The sequence below is a fragment of the Pleurodeles waltl genome, chromosome 3_1 (genome assembly GCF_031143425.1).
Source record: "Pleurodeles waltl isolate 20211129_DDA chromosome 3_1, aPleWal1.hap1.20221129, whole genome shotgun sequence".
Taxonomy (NCBI): domain Eukaryota; kingdom Metazoa; phylum Chordata; class Amphibia; order Caudata; family Salamandridae; genus Pleurodeles; species Pleurodeles waltl.
This window is the reverse complement of record NC_090440.1, coordinates 13,994,366-14,017,906: the sequence shown is the minus strand read 5'-3', so window position 1 is coordinate 14,017,906 and position 23,541 is coordinate 13,994,366. Positions and strand designations below refer to the sequence as shown.

General features: G+C 50.0%; 1 protein-coding gene across 6 annotated transcripts in view; it reads right to left on the bottom strand.

The window, feature by feature from the left end:
* Window positions 1-23,541, bottom strand: part of CKAP5 (cytoskeleton associated protein 5) — a 627,586-nt gene that overhangs the window by 297,615 nt on the left and 306,430 nt on the right. For all 6 annotated transcript variants that reach the window (XM_069221686.1, XM_069221689.1, XM_069221691.1 and 3 more), the window contains exon 26: window positions 1,299-1,434. In XM_069221686.1, the coding sequence (XP_069077787.1) occupies window positions 1,299-1,434 (136 nt within the window). The remainder of the gene's footprint in view (window positions 1-1,298; window positions 1,435-23,541) is intronic.

The window sequence follows — 23,541 nt, the reverse complement described above, 5'->3', positions numbered from 1 at the left end:
ACTTACCTGGGCAGCTGTGGGTTTTCTTCATCCAGCCTCCTGACCAAAGCTTGCAGCCTTTTTCCAACACCGATCTCTCCTATTGGTTAACACTGGGCACCCAGACGCTTTGTTGGCACACTGCACCCAGCCACCCCTGTCCTGCTGAGGGTATAAGCATGGTGCTACCATGTGACCCCCTTGGTGCTTGCCTTAACCCCAGAAGATCAAGCCCTGACCCCAGCTTTACTCACCTGTGAGCAGCACATATTCATTCACCCCCAGTCTCCATTGGCTAACATTGGGCACCCGACCTGGAACTTAACCTATGAACCCAGCCGCCATTGTGCCACTGTGAATGTACTGTTGATACAAATCTGAACCTTGCATGGTGTTGACCTAAAAATCCAGTTTTCGGGGTTTTAAGTCAAATACTTACCTGCAAAACTGCATTCTTGTTTTTCTCCCATAGGATGACTGACAATTGCTCTGGGTAGGTTTTTGAAACAGCAAAGTTTTTTTTTAATTTAAAAACTGCTTTCATTTTAACAAATTTGGTTCAAAGCATATATAAAAGTAATTTATTTTTCTAAATTAGTCTCTGATGTATTCATTGTCTCATTTATTGCCTTGGTGAGGACATGCTTAACACAACTCCTTGATAAGCCCAACAGCTCGCCCACACTACAACAAACGGCATTAGACCGATCTGTTCTGGCCCCTGCAAACCAACTGAGGATCCACTGGACGCTCTGTACGGTGTACTTAATTTTAGTGCACTATAGAGAGCCAGCTTCTTAGACAAATGTTTAAAACTTCAGTGGAAAAATAAACCTCCTTCCAACTATCTCAGCTGTGCATTCTGGTTCATAGGATCAGTCTAGTTTACTCAACAATACTTACGTTTTTGTCTAGTAACTTTCCTTATTCTTGAAATTGATAAAGTGGTAAGCAGTCAACTGTACTTAATTATTTTTTTTTTAAACTAAGATTATCTATTTACATATTCAGACAGCAACACAAGAATGCACAATAGTTGAAATGGAGTGACCAAGAACATCAGAAGATGCCATAACAGGCCCAGTGAACATGGAAACAAAGCATGATCAACCTGTCCGCTAGGGTCTCAAGCCTGCTTCTCCACACAGGTTATAATAAAAAAAAAAAAAGTCAACACATTTCTTGCCCAGCGCATACAACATGCTATAGAAACAATTTTATAAATTGAGACAAGTAATGTCCACTGAAGGGCTGTTTAACGAGTTAAGGTATGTCACATCTCTTCACAATATGAAAATGTGCCGTTCAAAATCTCTTACCTGCAGGTGGAGGGGCTTTGCCTGGCGCTGAAGCAGCAGGTTTGGAAGATGCCTTGGATGGGGGAGGTGCAGGCTTGGCTGGCATGTTGGCTTTTGCTTTCTCAAGCATGCCCACTACCAGGTCCTTGGAAGCGGGCTAAAGAAAATAAGATTGTGCGCAGTGAGTCATTGTGAAATGTCATGACAGAGGTCACGTCGCTGCTATTTAAAATTACCATGAAGCAAACAGTAGATTAAGTTACTCTTGTTAAACCTATTTTTTAAAGATACACACTCTCTCTCTCCCCCCCACCACACACACCTGCACTTAAAAAAAAAAAAATGTTTTCAGGCACCACACTGGATCCAGAAAAGTTTCCCCAGCTCCTGCGAGTTGGGAAGTGTCATCAACAGCATCCAAGTCCCATTCTGGGCAGGACCGAGCTCGGAAGAAGCTGGCTTCATAAGGAGTGCACTATAAGGAGTGCACCAAAATGAGGTGCACCATGTAGAAAGCCCAGACGATCCTTACTGGCTTAAAGTACTTTAATTATTCCAAATGCCCTCTGTGGTAGTGAACGCAGTAGTTTAGGCTTATCAGAGGGTAGCGTTCACCACTTGTTGCACAGTCAAAGGATTCTCAAGAAGAACCTCATACCAATTTAGAAAAATAACAGATTTAATATATTTATACAGACACCAAGATCTTCAGGATCAGTTAAGTACTTTTAGAGTTAGCGATATTTAAAAATACAGAAAATACAGCAGTCAGATTTGAGGCATGAGCCTCGAACACGGTAATGTTATCCTATGGGAGAAACATACACTGCATTGGTACACTTCCAATAGAGTTACAAGTTAGATCTTCTGAACTTCAGGTAAGTAGGAGCCCAGTACATCCGGGAGCAGAGGTGCTGGTCGCAAGGATAGCCCTGAACGTTGTGGGAAGTGGTCATAACCCTGTCCCAGAGTTTCTAACTCCATCAAAAACAAGATGTACTCCATGAAAGAAGTGATCCATCAGGTAGCCCCCCTTAGGTGGCAGTGCAACAGGCCTGCTGAACAGCAAAGGGCCTCAGGACAAGAGGTAGCATCTCCCAGGTCTGGGGGAAGAAGGGGTGGCGCATCAAAGGCTGCAGGGGCTTTGAAGTCCCTGGCCCTAGGGTGCAGATTCACTAGCCATCCTGCTGGAGAAGATAGCACTGTAGAAAAAAACCTCTTTGGAATAGTAGCCCCCAGTTTTTGCCTGCTGTGCGTTTTGACTGTTCACTGGGATCCTGCTAACCAGGACCCCAGTGACTGTGCTCTCTGCCTCTGAATTTAGTTTCTTAGGACTTAGCACACCCCAAAATTGGCATACTGGTGCACCCATATAAGTCCGTAGCATATAGTACTCAAGTACCCAGAGCATTTGGGCACGAGGGGTTCCCCCACAGGCTGCTGCATGTATTGTGCCACACATGGGAGCCCATGCAAAATGTGTCTGCAGGCCTGCCATTGCAACCTGTGTGAAAAGGGTGCATGCACCCTTTCACTACAGGTCACCCCTATGGAAGGCCCTCCTACCCCAGAGGGCACAGTGCAGGTACCTGTGTGTGAGGGCACCCATGCTCATGCAGGGGTGCCCCTACGAACTCCAGCTCCATTTCACTGGACTTCGTAAGTGCAGGGAAGCCATTTTTCACGTGTACTGGAAACATGCCATTCAATACCAGTGTCCAGCTACATAATGGTAACTTTGAACCTGGCCATGTGTATCAAACATGTTGGAATCATACCCAATACTATAGCCAGTATTGGTTCTATGATTCTATGCACTCTGGGGGCTCCTTAGAGAACACCGAACATTGCTCCTACTAGTTTTTTGGCGTTTTCCAGGCAGCCCATGTGCTGCCACCCCTCAGACAGGGTTCTGCCCTCCTGCTGCTTGACCAGCTCAGGCAAAGGAAGGCAGAACAAATGATTTCCTTTGGGGGGGGAGGGGTAACACCCTCTCCCTTTGGAAACAGATGGTTACATGGCTTCGGAGGGGTAACCTCTCCAAGCCACATATATGCTTTGAAAGGCACATTTGGTGCCCATCTCTGCATAAACCAGTCTACACCAGTTCAGGGGCCTCCAGTCCTGTAGGAGGCTGGACTGGCTTGTAGTGGGTACCAAGGGGTACTTGCACCTTGCACCAGGCCCAGTTATCCCTTATTAGTGTATAGGGTGTCTAGCAGCTTAGGCTGATAGATAATGGTAGCTTAGCAGAGCAGCTTAGGCTGAACTAGGAGACGTGTGAAGCTACTACAGTACCACTTAGTGTCATATGAACAATATCATAAGAAAACACAATACACAGTTATACTAAAAATAAAGGTACTTTATTTTTATGACAATATGCCAAAGTATCTTAGAGTGTACCCTCAGTGAGAGGATAGGAAATATACACAAGATATATATACACAATAGCAAAAATATGCAGTATAGTCTTAGAAAACAGTGCAAACAATGTATAGTTACAATAGGATGCAATGGGGAAACATAGGGATAGGGGCAACACAAACCATATACTCCAGAAGTGGAATGCGAACCACGAATGGACCCCAAACCTATGTGACCTTGTAGAGGGTCGCTGGGACTATTAGAAAATAGTGAGAGTTAGAAAAATAACCCTCCCCAAGACCCTGAAAAGTGAGTGCAAAGTGCACTAAAGTTCCCCTAAGGACAAAATAGTCGTGTTAGAGGGAAAATGCAAGGAAAACACAAATCAGCAATGCAACAACGATGGATTCCTGACTGAGGGTACCTGTGGAACAAGGGGACCAAGTCCAAAAGTCACAAGCAACTCGGAGATGGGCAGATGCCCAAGAAATGCCAGCGGTTGGTGCAAAGAAGCTCTTACTAGGCTGAAGAACTGTGAATACTGCAGGAACGACAAGGGCTAGAGACTTCCCCTTTGGAGGATGGATCCCCCACGCCTTGGAGAGTCGTGCAGAAGTGTTTTCCCGCCGGATGGACGCCAACAAGCCTTGCTACACGCAAATCGTGCGTTTGGCGTTTTTGGACGCTGCTGGGGCCCAGGAGGGACCAGGAGGTCGCAAATTGGACCTGCAGAGAGAGGGGACGTCGAGCAAGACAAGGAGCCCTCACTGAAGCAGGTAGCACCCGGAGAAGTGCCAGAAACAGGCACTACGAGGATGCGTGAAACGGTGCTCGCCGAAGTTGCACAAAGGAGTCCCACGTCGCCGGAGACCAACTTAGAAAGTCGTGCAATGCAGGTTAGAGTGCCGTGGACCCAGGCTTGGCTGTGCACGAAGGATTTCCGCCGGAAGTGCACAGGGGCCGGAGTAGCTTGCAAAGTCGCGGTTCCCAGCAATGCAGCCCAGCGAGGTGAGGCAAGGACTTACCTCCACCAAACTCGGGCTGAAGAGTCACTGGACTGTGGGAGTCACTTGGACGGTGTCGCTGGATTCGAGGGACCTCGCTCGTCGTGCTGAGAGGAGACCCAAGGGACCGGAGATGCAGCTTTTTGGTGCCTGCGGTTGCAGGGGGAAGATTCCGTCGACCCACGGGAGATTTCTTCGGAGCTTCTGGTGCAGAGAGGAGGCAGGCTACCCCCACAGCATGCACAAGCAGGAAAACAGTCGAGAAGGCGGCAGGATCAGCGTTACAGAGTTGCAGTAGTCGTCTTTGCTACTATGTTGCAGGTTTGCAGGCTTCCAGCGCGGTCAGCGGTCGTTTCCTTATCAGAAGGTGAAGAGAGAGATGCAGAGGAACTCGGCTGAGCTCATGCATTCGTTATCTAAAGATTCCCCAGAGACAGAGACCCTAAATAGCCAGAAAAGAGGGTTTGGCTACCTAGGAGAGAGGAAAGGCTACTAACACCTGAAGGAGCCTATCAGCAGGAGTCTCTGACGTCACCTGGTGGCACTGGCCACTCAGAGCAGTCCAGTGTGCCAGCAGCACCTCTGTTTCCAAGATGGCAGAGGTCTGGAGCACACTGGAGGAGCTCTGGACACCTCCCAGGGGAGGTGCAGGTCAGGGGAGTGGTCACTCCCCTTTCCTTTGTCCAGTTTCGCGCCAGAGCAGGGGCTAAGGGGTCCCTGAACCGGTGTAGACTGGCTTATGCAGAATTGGGCACATCTGTGCCCAACAAAGCATTTCCAGAGGCTGGGGGAGGCTACTCCTCCCCTGCCTTCACACCATTTTCCAAAGGGAGAGGGTGTCACACCCTCTCTCAGAGGAAGTTCTTTGTTCTGCCATCCTGGGCCAGGCCTGGCTGGACCCCAGGAGGGCAGCTGCCTGTCTGAGGGGTTGGCAGCAGCTGCAGTGAAACCCCAGGAAGGGCAGTCTGGCAGTACCAGGGTCTGTGCTACAGACCACTGGGATCATGGAATTGTACCAACAATGCCAGGATGGCATAGAGGGGGCAATTCCATGATCATAGACATGTTACATGGCCATATTCGGAGTTACCATGGTGAAGCTACATATAGGTAGTGACCTATATGTAGTGCACGCGTGTAATGGTGTCCCCGCACTCACAAAGTTCAGTGAATTGGCTCTGAACAATGTGGGGGCACCTTGGCTAGTGCCAGGGTGCCCTCACACTAAGTAACTTTGCACCTAACCTTTACCAGGTAAAGGTTAGACATATAGGTGACTTATAAGTTACTTAAGTGCAGTGTAAAATGGCTGTGAAATAACGTGGACGTTATTTCACTCAGGCTGCAGTGGCAGGCCTGTGTAAGAATTGTCAGAGCTCCCTATGGGTGGCAAAAGAAATGCTGCAGCCCATAGGGATCTCCTGGAACCCCAATACCCTGGGTACCTCAGTACCATATACTAGGGAATTATAAGGGTGTTCCAGTAAGCCAATGTAAATTGGTAAAAATGGTCACTAGCCTGTCAGTGACAATTTGGAAAGAAATTAGAGAGCATAACCACTGAGGTTCTGGTTAGCAGAGCCTCAGTGAGACAGTTAGGCACCACACAGGGAACATAGACATGCACACCTATGAGCACTGGGGCCCTGTGTGACAGGGTCCCAGTGACACATACATATAGGCCACAAACCTATGAGCACTGGGGTCCTGACCAGCAGGATCCCAGTGACACATAACAACCATACTGAAAACATGGTGTTTTCACTATGAGCACTGAGACCTGGCTATCAGGATCCCAGTGAGACAGTGAAAACCGTGACAAACACCCTGACATACACTCACAAACAGGCCAAAAGTGGGGGTAACAAGGCTAGAAAGAGGCTACCTTCTCACAAGTCCCTGCTCTGGTTTGAAACTGGACAATGGAAAAGGGAGTGACTACTTCCCTGCCCATCACCACCCCGGGGTGGTGCCCAGAGCTGCTCCAGAGGGTCCCTGGGTTCTTTCACCTTGAATCTAAGGTTGACAGGGACCTCTGGGAGCATCTGGGTGGCCAGATCAGGAAGGTGACGTCAGAGCCCCTCCTAATAGGTGGTCACTTGGCTAGGATGCTCTATTTTGTGGTAGTGTGGTCGAGCAGTAGGCTTATCAAAGGAGTAGTGTTAAGCATTTGTTGTACATACACACAGGCAATAAATGAGAAACACACTCAGAGACAATTCCAAGCCAATAGGTGTTGTTATAGAAAAATATCTTTTCTTAGTTTATTTTAAGAACCACAGGTTCAAATTCTACATGTAATATCTCATTTGAAAGGTATTGCAGGTAAGTACTTTAGGAACTTTGAATAATCACAGTAGCATATATACTTTTTACATAAAACACATTTAGCTGTTTTAAAAGTGGACACAGTGCAATTTTCACAGTTCCTGGGGGAGGTAAAATATTGTTAGGTTTTGCAGGTAAGTAAACCACCTACGGGGTTAAGATTGGGGTCCAAGGTAGCCCACCGTTGGGGGTTCAGAGCAACCCCAAAGTTACCACACCAGCAGCTCAGGGCCGGTCAGGTGCAGAGTTCAAAGTGGTGCCCAAAACACATAGGCTTCAATGGAGAGAAGGGGGTGCCCCGTTTCCAGTCTGCCAGCAGGTAAGTACCCGCGTCTTCGGAGGGCAGACCAGGGGGGTTTTGTAGGGCACCGGGGGGGGGACAAGCTCACACAAAAGGTACACCCTCAGCGGCACTGGGGCGGCCGGGTGCAGTGTGCAAACACGTGTCGGGTTTCCAATGTAAATCAATGGGAGACCAAGGGGTCTCTTCAGCGATGCAGGCAGGCAAGGGGGGGCTCCTCGGGGTAGCCACCACCTGGGCAAGGGAGAGGGCCTCCTGGGGGTCACTCCTGCACTGAAGTTCCGTTCCTTCAGGAGCTGGGGGCTGCGGGTGCAGGGTCTTTTCCAGCCGTCGGGATTTTAGAGTCAGGCAGTCGCGGTCAGGGGGAGCCTCGGGATTCCCTCTGCAGGCGTCGTTGTGGGGGCCCAGGGGGGACAACTTTAGTTACTCACAGTCTCTGAGTCGCCGGAGGGTCCTCCCTAAGGTGTTGGTTCTCCACCAGTCGAGTCAGGGTCGCCGGGTGCAGTGTTGCAAGTCTCACGCTTCTTGCGGGGATTGCAGGGGTCTTTAAATCTGCTCCTTTGAAACAAAGTTGCAGTCTTTTTGGAGCAGGGCCGCTGTCCTCGGGAGTTTCTTGTCTTTCTTGAAGCAGGGCAGTCCTCTGAGGATTCAGAGGTCGCTGGTCCTTGGGAAAGCGTCGCTGGAGCAGGGTTCTTTAGAAGGCAGGAGACAGGCCGGTAGGACTGGGGCCAAAGCAGTTGGTGTCTTCTTTTCTTCTTCTGCAGGGTTCTTTCAGCTCAGCAGTCTTCTTCTTGTAGTTTCAGGAATCTAAATTCTTAGGTTAAGGGAAGCCCTTAAATACTAAATTTAAGGGCGTGTTTAGGTCTGGGGGGGTTAGTAGCCAATGGCTACTAGGCCTGAGGGTGGGTACACCCTCTTTGTGCCTCCTCCCAAGGGGAGGGGGTCACATTCCTATCCCTATTGGGGGAATCCTCCATCTGCAAGATGGAGGATTTCTAAAAGTCAGAGTCACCTCAGCTCAGGACACCTTAGGGGCTGTCCTGACTGGCCAGTGACTCCTCCTTGTTTTTCTCATTATCTCCTCCTGGACTTGCCGCCAGAAGTGGGGGCTGTGTCCAGGAGGCGGGCATCTCCACTAGCTGGAGTGCCCTGGGGCATTGTAACACGAAGCCTGAGCCTTTGAGGCTCACTGCTAGGTGTTACAGTTCCTGCAGGAGGGAGGTGTGAAGCAGTGTAGGAAGTTGGCTCTGTATGTGCTATTTCAAAGTAAGGAATAGCATGCACAGAGTCCAAGGGTTCCCCTTAGAGGTAAAATAGTGGTAAAAATAGATAATACTAATGCTCTATTTTGTGGTAGTGTGGTCGAGCAGTAGGCTTATCCAAGGAGTAGTGTTAAGCATTTGTTGTACATACACATAGACAATAAATGAGGTACACACACTCAGAGACAAATCCAGCCAATAGGTTTTTATATAGAAAAATATCTTTTCTTAGTTTATTTTAAGAACCACAGGTCCAAATTCTACATGTAATAGCTCATTCGAAAGGTATTGCAGGTAAGTACTTTAGGAACTTCAAATCATCAAAATTGCATGTATACTTTTCAAGTTATTCACAAATAGCTGTTTTAAAAGTGGACACTTAGTGCAATTTTCACAGTTCCTAGGGGAGGTAAGTATTTGTTAGTTTTACCAGGTAAGTAAGACACTTACAGGGTTCAGTTCTTGGTCCAAGGTAGCCCACCGTTGGGGGTTCAGAGCAACCCCAAAGTCACCACACCAGCAGCTCAGGGCCGGTCAGGTGCAGCGTTCAAAGTGGTGCCCAAAACACCTAGGCTAGAATGGAGAGAAGGGGGTGCCCCGGTTCCGGTCTGCTTGCAGGTAAGTACCCGCGTCTTCGGAGGGCAGACCAGGGGGGTTTTGTAGGGCACCGGGGGGGACACAAGTCCACACAGAAATTTCACCCTCAGCGGCGCGGGGGCGGCCGGGTGCAGTGTAGAAACAAGCGTCGGGTTCGCAATGTTAGTCTATGAGAGATCTCGGGATCTCTTCAGCGCTGCAGGCAGGCAAGGGGGGGGTTCCTCGGGGAAACCTCCACTTGGGCAAGGGAGAGGGACTCCTGGGGGTCGCTTCTCCAGTGAAAGTCCGGTCCTTCAGGTCCTGGGGGCTGCGGGTGCAGGGTCTCTCCCAGGCGTCGGGACTTTAGATTCAAAGAGTCGCGGTCAGGGGAAGCCTCGGGATTCCCTCTGCAGGCGGCGCTGTGGGGGCTCAGGGGGGACAGGTTTTGGTACTCACAGTATCAGAGTAGTCCTGGGGTCCCTCCTGAGGGGTTGGATCGCCACCAGCCGAGTCGGGGTCGCCGGGTGCAGTGTTGCAAGTCTCACGCTTCTTGCGGGGAGCTTGCAGAGTTCTTTAAAGCTGCTGGAAACAAAGTTGCAGCTTTTCTTGGAGCAGGTCCGCTGTCCTCGGGAGTTTCTTGTCTTTTCGAAGCAGGGGCAGTCCTCAGAGGATGTCGAGGTCGCTGGTCCCTTTGGAAGGCGTCGCTGGAGCAGGATCTTTGGAAGGCAGGAGACAGGCCGGTGAGTTTCTGGAGCCAAGGCAGTTGTCGTCTTCTGGTCTTCCGCTGCAGGGGTTTCAGCTAGGCAGTCCTTCTTCTTGTAGTTGCAGGAATCTAATTTTCTAGGGTTCAGGGTAGCCCTTAAATACTAAATTTAAGGGCGTGTTTAGGTCTGGGGGGTTAGTAGCCAATGGCTACTAGCCCTGAGGGTGGGTACACCCTCTTTGTGCCTCCTCCCAAGGGGAGGGGGTCACAATCCTAACCCTATTGGGGGAATCCTCCATCTGCAAGATGGAGGATTTCTAAAAGTTAGAGTCACTTCAGCTCAGGACACCTTAGGGGCTGTCCTGACTGGCCAGTGACTCCTCCTTGTTGCTTTCTTTGTTCCCTCCAGCCTTGCCGCCAAAAGTGGGGGCCGTGGCCGGAGGGGGCGGGCAACTCCACTAAGCTGGAGTGCCCTGCTGGGCTGTGACAAAGGGGTGAGCCTTTGAGGCTCACCGCCAGGTGTCACAGCTCCTGCCTGGGGGAGGTGTTAGCATCTCCACCCAGTGCAGGCTTTGTTACTGGCCTCAGAGTGACAAAGGCACTCTCCCCATGGGGCCAGCAACATGTCTCTAGTGTGGCAGGCTGCTGGAACCAGTCAGCCTACACAGATAGTTGGTTAAGTTTCAGGGGGCACCTCTAAGGTGCCCTCTGTGGTGTATTTTACAATAAAATGTACACTGGTTTCAGTGTGCATTTATTGTGCTGAGAAGTTTGATACCAAACTTCCCAGTTTTCAGTGTAGCCATTATGGTGCTGTGGAGTTCGAGTAAAACAGACTCCCAGACCATATACTCTTATGGCTACCCTGCACTTACAATGTCTAAGGTTTTGTTTAGACACTGTAGGGGCACAGTGCTCATGCACTGGTACCCTCACCTATGGTATAGTGCACCCTGCCTTAGGGCTGTAAGGCCTGCTAGAGGGGTGTCTTACCTATACTGCATAGGCAGTGAGAGGCTGGCATGGCACCCTGAGGGGAGTGCCATGTCGACTTACTCATTTTGTTCTCACTAGCACACACAGGCTTGTAAGCAGTGTGTCTGTGCTGAGTGAGGGGTCTCTAGGGTGGCATAAGACATGCTGCAGCCCTTAGAGACCTTTCTTGGCATCAGGGCCCTTGGTACTAGAAGTACCAGTTACAAGGGACTTATCTGAATGCCAGGGTGTGCCAATTGTGGATACAATGGTACATTTTAGGTGAAGGAACACTGGTGCTGGGGCCTGGTTAGCAGGGTCCCAGCACACTTCTCAGTCAAGTCAGCATCAGTATCAGGCAAAAAGTGGGGGGTAACTGCAACAGGGAGCCATTTCTTTACACAAGCCCCCCCCAGCCCACAGGCCAGGAGACTCAGCCCAAGCTGGGAGAGTCTTCCTAGTCTGTCAGGCGAGGAAGAGTAGGAGAAATAGGCTGGTTAGTTGCAGGGCCTACTCTGCCTTACATCCTTCTGTTCAGGTCATTCCCTTTGGGGAACTGACCCACTTCCACAGTGATAGGACCTAGTCTGAATTGCCTCTTGTCTGCCTCTTCAATGTCTCCACCCATTCTTTTTATTTTGGGTTTAGAGGTATCCACCTCTGCTAATCTTATCTTAGCCAGGGTCATCCCTAGCTTACCCAAAGAGGTTACCCAGAGCTGGAGTAACCCCACCATGACCAACAGGGTCAGGGGGCCTAACTTGCTATTTGGCATGGGGTCTGACCACCATGCCAAGGATAGTGCAGCCATAAAGGCTAACACCCAGCAGAGGCCACTGACAGCTGTCAGTGCCCAGAACCACACCTTTAGCTCTTCACCTAAAAGGGAAGGGGCTAAGTTACAGGCCTCTTTGGGTTCAGGCTGCCTGTCTGCTGTATTAGAGTGGGGGGTTACCACATCTTGTAGTAAACACCCTTCTTCCACTCTTTCTTCTGTTAGCTGAGGAGCCACCCACTCAGGTTTAACAGTTGCCTGACTAGCCAGGACTTCTTGTGGGTCAGGTTGGACTTTATCAGGGCCATTTTTGGAGTTCTCCCCTACTGGAGCAGAATCTCCTTGGCTTGCTGTAACCTTGGCTAAAGGTTGTCCACCCTTCCTACTCTGTTTTCTTTTCTTCTTCTTCTGGGGCCTGCTTGCATTTACTGCAGAGGCAGGACTTCCAGAATCCTTGGGAGAGGACTGGCACTGGACCAGTTCCTCTCTTGGGCTCTGACTAACCTCTGGGTAGTCATTTCCAAGGAGACAATCAAGGGGGAGGTCTGTACTGACTACTACCCTTCTCCAGCTAAGAGTGCCACCCACTTCTATGGGTACTAAAGCCACAGGCCTCTTAGTGACCCTGTCTAGGCTAACTCTTACCCTGGCAGTCTCACCTGGGATGTACTGGTTTGAGAGCACCAGCCTGTCATGCACAATAGTGTGACTGGCACAAGTGTCTCTCAGGGCAGTGGTGGGGATTCCATTCACCAGTAGGTGGTGGAAGTGTCTACTTCCCTCTGGAATCTCCAACTCACCTGTTGGGCCCTGTTTCCAGTTGAAGGCTATGAAGACCTCCTCATCTGAGGAGTCATCTCCCATGGCTACACTGGTTACCCCTGGAATTTTGTTCTGGGGTTTGTTTTTGGGACAAGAAGTGTCCTTGGTGTGGTGCCCAGACTGTTTACAGTTGTGGCACCATGCCTTAGTGGCATCCCAGTTCTTACCCTGGTACCCACCTTTGTTTTGGGTTGTGTCTTGGGGCCCACCCACCTGTTCTGGTTTTTGGGGGCCTACAGAGGACTCTTTTTCTTTGTTTCTAGTGTCACCCACTTTCTCCTGGGGAGTTTTTGTAACCCCTTTCTTTCGGTCACCCCCAGTGGAAGTTTTGGTTACCCTAGTCTTGACCCAGTGGTCTGCCTTCTTTCCCAATTCTTGGGGAGAAATTGGACCTAGGTCTACCAGATACTGATGCAACTTTTCATTGAAGCAGTTACTTAAAATGTGTTCTTTCATAAACAAATTATAAAGCCCAACATAGTCACACACTTCATTTCCAGTTAACCAACCATCTAGTGTTTTTACTGAGTAGTCTACAAAATCAACCCAGGTCTGGCTCGAGGATTTTTGAGCCCCCCTGAATCTAATTCTATACTCCTCAGTGGAGAATCCAAAGCCCTCAATCAGGGTACCCTTCATGAGGTCATAAGATTCTGCATCTTTTCCAGAGAGTGTGAGGAGTCTATCCCTACACTTTCCAGTGAACATTTCCCAAAGGAGAGCACCCCAGTGAGATCTGTTTACTTTTCTGGTTACACAAGCCCTCTCAAAAGCTGTGAACCATTTGGTGACGTCATCACCATCTTCATATTTTGTTACAATCCCTTTGGGGATTTTTAGGATGTCAGGAGAATCTCTGACCCTATTTAAGTTGCTGCCACCATCGATGGGACCTAGGCCCATCTCTTTTCTTTCCCTTTCTATGGCTAGGAGCTGCTTTTCCAAAGCCAATCTTTTGACCATCCTGGCTAACAGGGGGTCATCTTCACTGGAGTTATCCTCAGTGATTTCAGAGGTGTTGGTCTCTCCTGTGAGGGAACCAGCATCTCTGACTATTATTTTTGGAGTCAGGGTTTGAGGGACCCTGTTCTCCCTAGATAGGACTGGTAGGGGGGAATTTTCCTCCAAGTCACTATCCTCTTCCTCTGAGTTGCCACCCTCAGAGGGGTTGGCCTTTTCAAACTCTGCCAAAAGCTCCTGGAGCTGTATTTTGGTAGGTTTGGGGCCCATTGTTATTTTCTTTATTTTACAGAGTGACCTTAGCTCCCTCATCTTAAGATGGAGGTAAGGTGTGGTGTCGAGTTCCACCACAGTCACATCTGTGCTAGACATTTTGCTTCTAAAAGTTGGAATACTTTTTAAGAATCTACAACTGGTTCTAGAATCTAATTCAAACTTTTAAAAACTTTTAAACTCTAAAAGAAATGCTAAACAGGGACTTAACACACAAGGCCCTAGCAGGACTTTTAAGAATTTAGAAAACTTTTCAAATTGCAAAAATCAATTTCTAATGACAATTTTGGAATTTGTCGTGTGATCAGGTATTGGCTGAGTAGTCCAGCAAATGCAAAGTCTTGTACCCCACCGCTGATCCACCAATGTAGGAAGTTGGCTCTGTATGTGCTATTTCAAAGTAAGGAATAGCATGCACAGAGTCCAAGGGTTCCCCTTAGAGGTAAAATAGTGGTAAAAATAGATAATACTAATGCTCTATTTTGTGGTAGTGTGGTCGAGCAGTAGGCTTATCCAAGGAGTAGTGTTAAGCATTTGTTGTACATACACATAGACAATAAATGAGGTACACACACTCAGAGACAAATCCAGCCAATAGGTTTTTATATAGAAAAATATCTTTTCTTAGTTTATTTTAAGAACCACAGGTCCAAATTCTACATGTAATAGCTCATTCGAAAGGTATTGCAGGTAAGTACTTTAGGAACTTCAAATCATCAAAATTGCATGTATACTTTTCAAGTTATTCACAAATAGCTGTTTTAAAAGTGGACACTTAGTGCAATTTTCACAGTTCCTAGGGGAGGTAAGTATTTGTTAGTTTTACCAGGTAAGTAAGACACTTACAGGGTTCAGTTCTTGGTCCAAGGTAGCCCACCGTTGGGGGTTCAGAGCAACCCCAAAGTCACCACACCAGCAGCTCAGGGCCGGTCAGGTGCAGCGTTCAAAGTGGTGCCCAAAACACCTAGGCTAGAATGGAGAGAAGGGGGTGCCCCGGTTCCGGTCTGCTTGCAGGTAAGTACCCGCGTCTTCGGAGGGCAGACCAGGGGGGTTTTGTAGGGCACCGGGGGGGACACAAGTCCACACAGAAATTTCACCCTCAGCGGCGCGGGGGCGGCCGGGTGCAGTGTAGAAACAAGCGTCGGGTTCGCAATGTTAGTCTATGAGAGATCTCGGGATCTCTTCAGCGCTGCAGGCAGGCAAGGGGGGGGTTCCTCGGGGAAACCTCCACTTGGGCAAGGGAGAGGGACTCCTGGGGGTCGCTTCTCCAGTGAAAGTCCGGTCCTTCAGGTCCTGGGGGCTGCGGGTGCAGGGTCTCTCCCAGGCGTCGGGACTTTAGATTCAAAGAGTCGCGGTCAGGGGAAGCCTCGGGATTCCCTCTGCAGGCGGCGCTGTGGGGGCTCAGGGGGGACAGGTTTTGGTACTCACAGTATCAGAGTAGTCCTGGGGTCCCTCCTGAGGGGTTGGATCGCCACCAGCCGAGTCGGGGTCGCCGGGTGCAGTGTTGCAAGTCTCACGCTTCTTGCGGGGAGCTTGCAGAGTTCTTTAAAGCTGCTGGAAACAAAGTTGCAGCTTTTCTTGGAGCAGGTCCGCTGTCCTCGGGAGTTTCTTGTCTTTTCGAAGCAGGGGCAGTCCTCAGAGGATGTCGAGGTCGCTGGTCCCTTTGGAAGGCGTCGCTGGAGCAGGATCTTTGGAAGGCAGGAGACAGGCCGGTGAGTTTCTGGAGCCAAGGCAGTTGTCGTCTTCTGGTCTTCCGCTGCAGGGGTTTCAGCTAGGCAGTCCTTCTTCTTGTAGTTGCAGGAATCTAATTTTCTAGGGTTCAGGGTAGCCCTTAAATACTAAATTTAAGGGCGTGTTTAGGTCTGGGGGGTTAGTAGCCAATGGCTACTAGCCCTGAGGGTGGGTACACCCTCTTTGTGCCTCCTCCCAAGGGGAGGGGGTCACAATCCTAACCCTATTGGGGGAATCCTCCATCTGCAAGATGGAGGATTTCTAAAAGTTAGAGTCACTTCAGCTCAGGACACCTTAGGGGCTGTCCTGACTGGCCAGTGACTCCTCCTTGTTGCTTTCTTTGTTCCCTCCAGCCTTGCCGCCAAAAGTGGGGGCCGTGGCCGGAGGGGGCGGGCAACTCCACTAAGCTGGAGTGCCCTGCTGGGCTGTGACAAAGGGGTGAGCCTTTGAGGCTCACCGCCAGGTGTCACAGCTCCTGCCTGGGGGAGGTGTTAGCATCTCCACCCAGTGCAGGCTTTGTTACTGGCCTCAGAGTGACAAAGGCACTCTCCCCATGGGGCCAGCAACATGTCTCTAGTGTGGCAGGCTGCTGGAACCAGTCAGCCTACACAGATAGTTGGTTAAGTTTCAGGGGGCACCTCTAAGGTGCCCTCTGTGGTGTATTTTACAATAAAATGTACACTGGTTTCAGTGTGCATTTATTGTGCTGAGAAGTTTGATACCAAACTTCCCAGTTTTCAGTGTAGCCATTATGGTGCTGTGGAGTTCGAGTAAAACAGACTCCCAGACCATATACTCTTATGGCTACCCTGCACTTACAATGTCTAAGGTTTTGTTTAGACACTGTAGGGGCACAGTGCTCATGCACTGGTACCCTCACCTATGGTATAGTGCACCCTGCCTTAGGGCTGTAAGGCCTGCTAGAGGGGTGTCTTACCTATACTGCATAGGCAGTGAGAGGCTGGCATGGCACCCTGAGGGGAGTGCCATGTCGACTTACTCATTTTGTTCTCACTAGCACACACAGGCTTGTAAGCAGTGTGTCTGTGCTGAGTGAGGGGTCTCTAGGGTGGCATAAGACATGCTGCAGCCCTTAGAGACCTTTCTTGGCATCAGGGCCCTTGGTACTAGAAGTACCAGTTACAAGGGACTTATCTGAATGCCAGGGTGTGCCAATTGTGGATACAATGGTACATTTTAGGTGAAGGAACACTGGTGCTGGGGCCTGGTTAGCAGGGTCCCAGCACACTTCTCAGTCAAGTCAGCATCAGTATCAGGCAAAAAGTGGGGGGTAACTGCAACAGGGAGCCATTTCTTTACAAGCAGGCTATTGTTTCTGTCCTCAGAGAGCACAAAGGCCCTCACCACATGGGGTCAGAAACTCGTCTCTCAGCAGCAGGCTGGCACAGACCAGTCAGTCCTGCACTGAACAATTGGGTAAAATACAGGGGGTATCTCTAAGATGCCCTCTGTGTGAATTTTTGAATAAATCCAACACTGGCATCAGTGTGGGTTTATTATTCTGAGAAGTTTGATACTAAACTTCCCAGTATTCAGTGTAGCCATTATGGAGCTGTGGAGTTCGTTTTTGACAGACTCCCAGCCCATATACTCTTATGGCTACCCTGCACTTACAATGTCTAAGGTTTTGCGGACCTGCTCCAAAAAGACTGCAACTTTATCCAAAGGAGCAGCTTTAAAGAACCCTGCAATCTCCCCGCAAGAAGTGCGAGACTTGCAACACTGCACCCGGCGACCCCGACTCGGCTGGTGGAGAACCAACACCTCAGGGAGGACCCCCAGACTACTCTACGACTGAGTACCAAAACCTGTCCCCCCTGAGCCCCCACAGCGCCGCCTGCAGAGGGAATCCCGAGGCTTCCCCTGACCGCGACTCTCTGAAACCTAAGTCCCGACGCCTGGAAAAGACCCTGCACCCGCAGCCCCCAGGACCTGACGGACCGGACTTTCACTGCAGAAGTGACCCCCAGGAGTCCCTCTCCCTTGTCCAAGTGGAGGTTTCCCCGAGGAAGCCCCCCCTTGCCTGCCTGCAGCGCTGAAGAGATCCCTTGATCTCTCATTGACTTCCATTGCGAACCCGACGCTTGTTCTAACACTGCACCCGGCCGCCCCCGCGCCGGTGAGGATGACATTTCTGTGTGGGCTTGTGCCCCCCCCGGTGCCCTACAAAACCCCCCTGGTCTGCCCTCCGAAGACGCGGGTACTTACCTGCTGGCAGACTGGAACCGGGGCACCCCCTTCTCTCATTGGAGCCTATGCGTTTTGGGCACCACTTTGAACTCTGCACCTGACCGGCCCTGAGCTGCTGGTGTGGTAGCTTTGGGGTTGCTCTGAACCCCCAACGGTGGGCTACCTTGGACCAAGAACTGAACCCTGTAAGTGTCTTACTTACCTGGTAAAACTAACAAAAACTTACCTCCCCCAGGAACTGTGAAAATTGCACTAAGTGTCCACTTTTAAAATAGCTATTTGTGAATAACTTGAAAAGTATACATGCAATTGAAATGATTCAAAGTTCCTAATGTACTTACCTGCAATACCTTTCAAACAAGATATTACATGTTAAATTTGAACCTGTGGTTCTTAAAATAAACTAAGAAAAGATATTTTTCTATACAGAACCTATTGGCTGGATTTGTCTCAGTGTGTGTACCTCATTTATTGTCTATGTGTATGTACAACAAATGCTTAACACTACTCCTTGGATAAGCCTACTGCTCGACCACACTACCAGAAGAGTATATGGTCTGGGAGTTTGTCAAACACAAACTCAACAGTTCCATAATGGCTACACTGAAATATGGGAGGTTTGGTATCTAACTTCTCAGCACAATAAATCCACACTGTGCGCGTTTTCAATAAATCCCACACTGGCATCAGAGGGCATCTTAGAGATGCCCCCTGTATACCAGTCCAACTACTAGTGTGAGTATAACCAGTTCCTGCCACATCGACTGGTTTCTGGCCACATGGGGTGAGTGCCTTTGTCACTCTGGCCAGGAACAAAGCCTGCACTGGGTGGAGGTGCCTCACACCTCCCGCTGCAGGAACTGTAACACCTGGGGGTGAGCCTGAAAGGCTCAAGCCAGGTGTTACAACGCCCCCCAGGGCACTCCAGCTAGTGGAGATGCCCGCCCCTCCGGACACAGCCCCACTTTTGGCGGCAATTCCAGAGGAGATAATGGGAAAAACAAGGAGGAGTCACCCACCAGTCAGGAAAACCCCTAAGGTGCCCTGAGATAAGGTGACCCCTGCCTTAGGAAATCCTCCATCTTTTTTTGGAGTATTCCTCCTGTAGGATGTTGGCTCTGTATTGTAGGAAGTTGGCTCTGTATGTGCTATTTCAAAGTAAGGAATAGCATGCACAGAGTCCAAGGGTTCCCCTTAGAGGTAAAATAGTGGTAAAAATAGATAATACTAATGCTCTATTTTGTGGTAGTGTGGTCGAGCAGTAGGCTTATCCAAGGAGTAGTGTTAAGCATTTGTTGTACATACACATAGACAATAAATGAGGTACACACACTCAGACAAATCCAGCCAATAGGTTTTTGTATAGAAAAATATCTTTTCTTAGTTTATTTTAAGAACCACAGGTTCAAATTCTACATGTAATATCTCATTCGAAAGGTATTGCAGGTAAGTACTTTAGGAACTTCAAATCATCAAAATTGCATGTATACTTTTCAAGTTATTCACAAATAGCTGTTTTAAAAGTGGACACTTAGTGCAATTTTCACAGTTCCTAGGGGAGGTAAGTATTTGTTAGGTTAACCAGGTAAGTAAGACACTTACAGGGCTTAGTTCTTGGTCCAAGGTAGCCCACCGTTGGGGGTTCAGAGCAACCCCAAAGTCACCACACCAGCAGCTCAGGGCCGGTCAGGTGCAGAGTTCAAAGTGGTGCCCAAAACACATAGGCTAGAATGGAGAGAAGGGGGTGCCCCGGTTCCGGTCTGCTTGCAGGTAAGTACCCGCGTCTTCGGAGGGCAGACCAGGGGGGTTTTGTAGGGCACCGGGGGGGACACAAGCCCACACAGAAATTTCACCCTCAGCAGCGCGGGGGCGGCCGGGTGCAGTGTAGAAACAGGCGTCGGGTTCGCAATGTTAGTCTATGAGAGATCTCGGGATCTCTTCAGCGCTGCAGGCAGGCAAGGGGGGGGTTCCTCGGGGAAACCTCCACTTGGGCAAGGGAGAGGGACTCCTGGGGGTCACTCCTCCAGTGAAAGTGCGGTCCTTCAGGTCCTGGGGGCTGCGGGTGCAGGGTCTCTCCCAGGTGTCGGGACTTAGGATACAAAGAGTCGCGGTCAGGGGAAGCCTCGGGATTCCCTCTGCAGGCGGCGCTGTGGGGGCTCAGGGGGGACAGGTTTTGGTACTCACAGTCTTAGAGTAGTCCTGGGGTCCCTCCTGAGGTGTTGGATCGCCACCTGCCGAGTCGGGGTCGCCGGGTGCAGTGTTGCAAGTCTCACGCTTCTTGCGGGGAGCTTGCAGGGTTCTTTAAAGCTGCTGGAAACAAAGTTGCAGCTTTTCTTGGAGCAGGTCCGCGGTCCTCGGGAGTTTCTTGTCTTTTCGAAGCAGGGGCAGTCCTCAGAGGATGTCGAGGTCGCTGGTCCCTTTGGAAGGCGTCGCTGGAGCAGGATCTTTGGAAGGCAGGAGACAGGCCGGTGAGTTTCTGGAGCCAAGGCAGTTGTCGTCTTCTGGTCTTCCTCTGCAGGGGTTTTCAGCTAGGCAGTCCTTCTTCTTGTAGTTGCAGGAATCTAATTTTCTAGGGTTCAGGGTAGCCCTTAAATACTAAATTTAAGGGCGTGTTTAGGTCTGGGGGGTTAGTAGCCAATGGCTACTAGCCCTGAGGGTGGGTACACCCTCTTTGTGCCTCCTCCCAAGGGGAGGGGGTCACAATCCTAACCCTATTGGGGGAATCCTCCATCTGCAAGATGGAGGATTTCTAAAAGTTAGAGTCACTTCAGCTCAGGACACCTTAGGGGCTGTCCTGACTGGCCAGTGACTCCTCCTTGTTTTTCTCATTATTTTCTCCGGCCTTGTCGCCAAAAGTGGGGCCTGGCCGGAGGGGGCGGGCAACTCCACTAGCTGGAGTGTCCTGCTGGGTTGGCACAAAGGAGGTGAGCCTTTGAGGCTCACCGCCAGGTGTGACAATTCCTGCCTGGGGGAGGTGTTAGCATCTCCACCCAGTGCAGGCTTTGTTACTGGCCTCAGAGTGACAAAGGCACTCTCCCCATGGGGCCAGCAACATGTCTCGGTTTGTGGCAGGCTGCTAAAACTAGTCAGCCTACACAGATAGTCGGTTAAGTTTCAGGGGGCACCTCTAAGGTGCCCTCTGGGGTGTATTTTACAATAAAATGTACACTGGCATCAGTGTGCATTTATTGTGCTGAGAAGTTTGATACCAAACTTCCCAGTTTTCAGTGTAGCCATTATGGTGCTGTGGAGTTCGTGTTTGACGGACTCCCAGACCATATACTCTTATGGCTACCCTGCACTTACAATGTCTAAGGTTTTGTTTAGACACTGTAGGGGTACCATGCTCATGCACTGGTACCCTCACCTATGGTATAGTGCACCCTGCCTTAGGGCTGTAAGGCCTGCTAGAGGGGTGTCTTACCTATACTGCATAGGCAGTGAGAGGCTGGCATGGCACCCTGAGGGGAGTGCCATGTCGACTTACTCGTTTTGTCCTCACTAGCACACACAAGCTGGCAAGCAGAGTGTCTGTGCTGAGTGAGAGGTCTCCAGGGTGGCATAAGACATGCTGCACCCCTTAGAGACCTTCCTTGGCATCAGGGCCCTTGGTACTAGAAGTACCAGTTACAAGGGACTTATCTGGATGCCAGGGTCTGCCAATTGTGGATACAAAAGTACAGGTTAGGGAAAGAACACTGGTGCTGGGGCCTGGTTAGCAGGCCTCAGCACACTTTCAATTGTAAACATAGCATCAGCAAAGGCAAAAAGTCAGGGGGCAACCATGCCAAGGAGGCATTTCCTTACATGTATCTACTATCTCAAAGTGAGAGATAGTGTGCACAGAGTCCAAGGGTTCCCCTTAGTGGCAAAATTAGATACTAATGCTCTATTTTGTGGTAGTGTGGTCAAGCAGTAGGCTTATCAGAGGGTAGTGTTAAGCATTTGTTGTACACACACAGGCAATAAATGAGGAACACACTCAAAGACTTAACTCCAGGCCAATAGGTTTTTATATAGAAAAATATATTTTCTTAATTTATCTTAGAACCACAAGATCCAAGATCTGATGTACGTACATAAAATTTAAGGTACTTCACATAGGTAAGTATAGAACTTTGATTTAAAACAGTAGTACACAGTTTTGGTTTGAATGGCAATAAGCTAAAAGTGGACAGTGCAAAAATCAACAGTTCCTGGGGGAGGTAAGTTTTGGTTCGTTTTTCAGGTAAGTAAAGCACTTACACAGTCAGTCTCCTGGGCATAGGCGGCCCACTGTTGGGGGCTCACGGCAACCCAAAGTCAACGCACCAGCAACAGAGGGCCGGTCAGGTGCAGAGGTCAAAGGATGGTCCAAAACACCCCGGCGCCTATGAACAGGGGTGCCCCGGTTCCAGTCTGCAATGGGGGGGGGGGAAGGGTCCCCAAACAGGCACACAAAATACACCCTCAGAGGCACAGGGGCGGCCGGGTGCAGTGTGTGAACATGGTTTTGTATGGAAGTCAATGGAGGGACCTGGGGGTCACTCTGGCGATGCAGGCAGGGAACGGGGGCTTCTCGGGCCAGACAGCAACTCGAATAGGACGAGGGCTGCCCCCTGGTCACTCCTGCACCAGTGGTGGTTTCCGCTCAGTTCTGGGGGCTGCGGGTGCAGTGCTTCTTCCAGGCATCTGGTTCCTTTGTTACCGGGCAGTCGCGGTCAGAGGGAGCCTCTGGATCTTCTCTGCAGGCGTCACTGTGGAGGTGCTGGGAGGTCGACTCAGGTGTCCACGTTGTTGGAGTCGCCCCGGGGGTCTTCTGGACACAAGCCGGGGGTGTCTGGTGCAGAGTGTTTAGACTCACGGTTCCAGAGTGAGGCTGGAGTCTTGGTTTATTTGTTGCCGTTTTGGACAGAGCTCATGTCCTCAGGATTTTCTTGGTCCTTCAGGTGTAGGTCAGGCCGCTGAGTCCTCAGAGGTCAGTGGTCCCACTGGATGAGTCACTGTGCAGGTTCTCAGTCTGGAGACTGGTCGGTAGGGCTGGGGCCAAGTCCGACGTTGTCTGTTGTCTATGCGGGGCTTTCCGGCCAGCAGTCCTTTCTATAGGTTGCAGGAATCTGATTTCCTGGGTTCAGGGTCATGGGGGGGGGGGCAATAGCTATCGTCTTTGAGGGTGGCTACAACTCCCTAATCCTATTTGGGGGGTGAGGGGGGTGAAGATGGCTCCCTGTTGCAGTTACCCCCAACTTTTTGCCCGATATTGATGCTGACTTAACTGAGAAGTGTGTTGGGACCCTGCTAACCAGGCCCCAGCACCAGTGTTCTTTCACTTAAAAATGTACCACTGTTCTACAATTGGCACATCCCTGGCACCCAGATAAGCCCCTTGTAAAAAGGTACAAGTGGTTCCAAAGGCCCTGTGACCAGAGAAGGTACCTAAGGGCTGCAGCATGTGTTGTGCCACCCTATGCAATCCCTCACCTAACACATGCACATTGCCATTGCATATTGTGTGTTGTGTGTTGGTGGAAGGAAAATGTCACTTACCCAGTGTACATCTGTTCGTGGCATTAGTCGCTGCAGATTCACATGCTGTGCATAGTCCGCCGTCTGGTGTTGGGCTCGGAGTGTTACAAGTTGTTTTTCTTCGAAGAAGTCTTTGAGTCACGAGACCGAGGGACTCCTCCTACTTTGGTTCCATTGCGCATGGGCGTCGACTCCATCTTAGATTGTTTTCCCCGCAGAGGGTGAGGTAGGAGTTGTGTATGCTAGTAATAGTGCCCATGCAATGGAATGAATAAGTATGTACAAAATGAAGGTTAAAGTAATATATTTACAAATGTTGAAGAATTACTTCCAAACGGCTACAGGCTGCCGGGGAGGCGGGTGGGCGCATGTGAATCTGCAGCGACTAATGCCACGAACAGATGTACACTGGGTAAGTGACATTTTCCGTTCGGTGGCATGTGTAGCTGCAGATACACATGCTGTGCATAG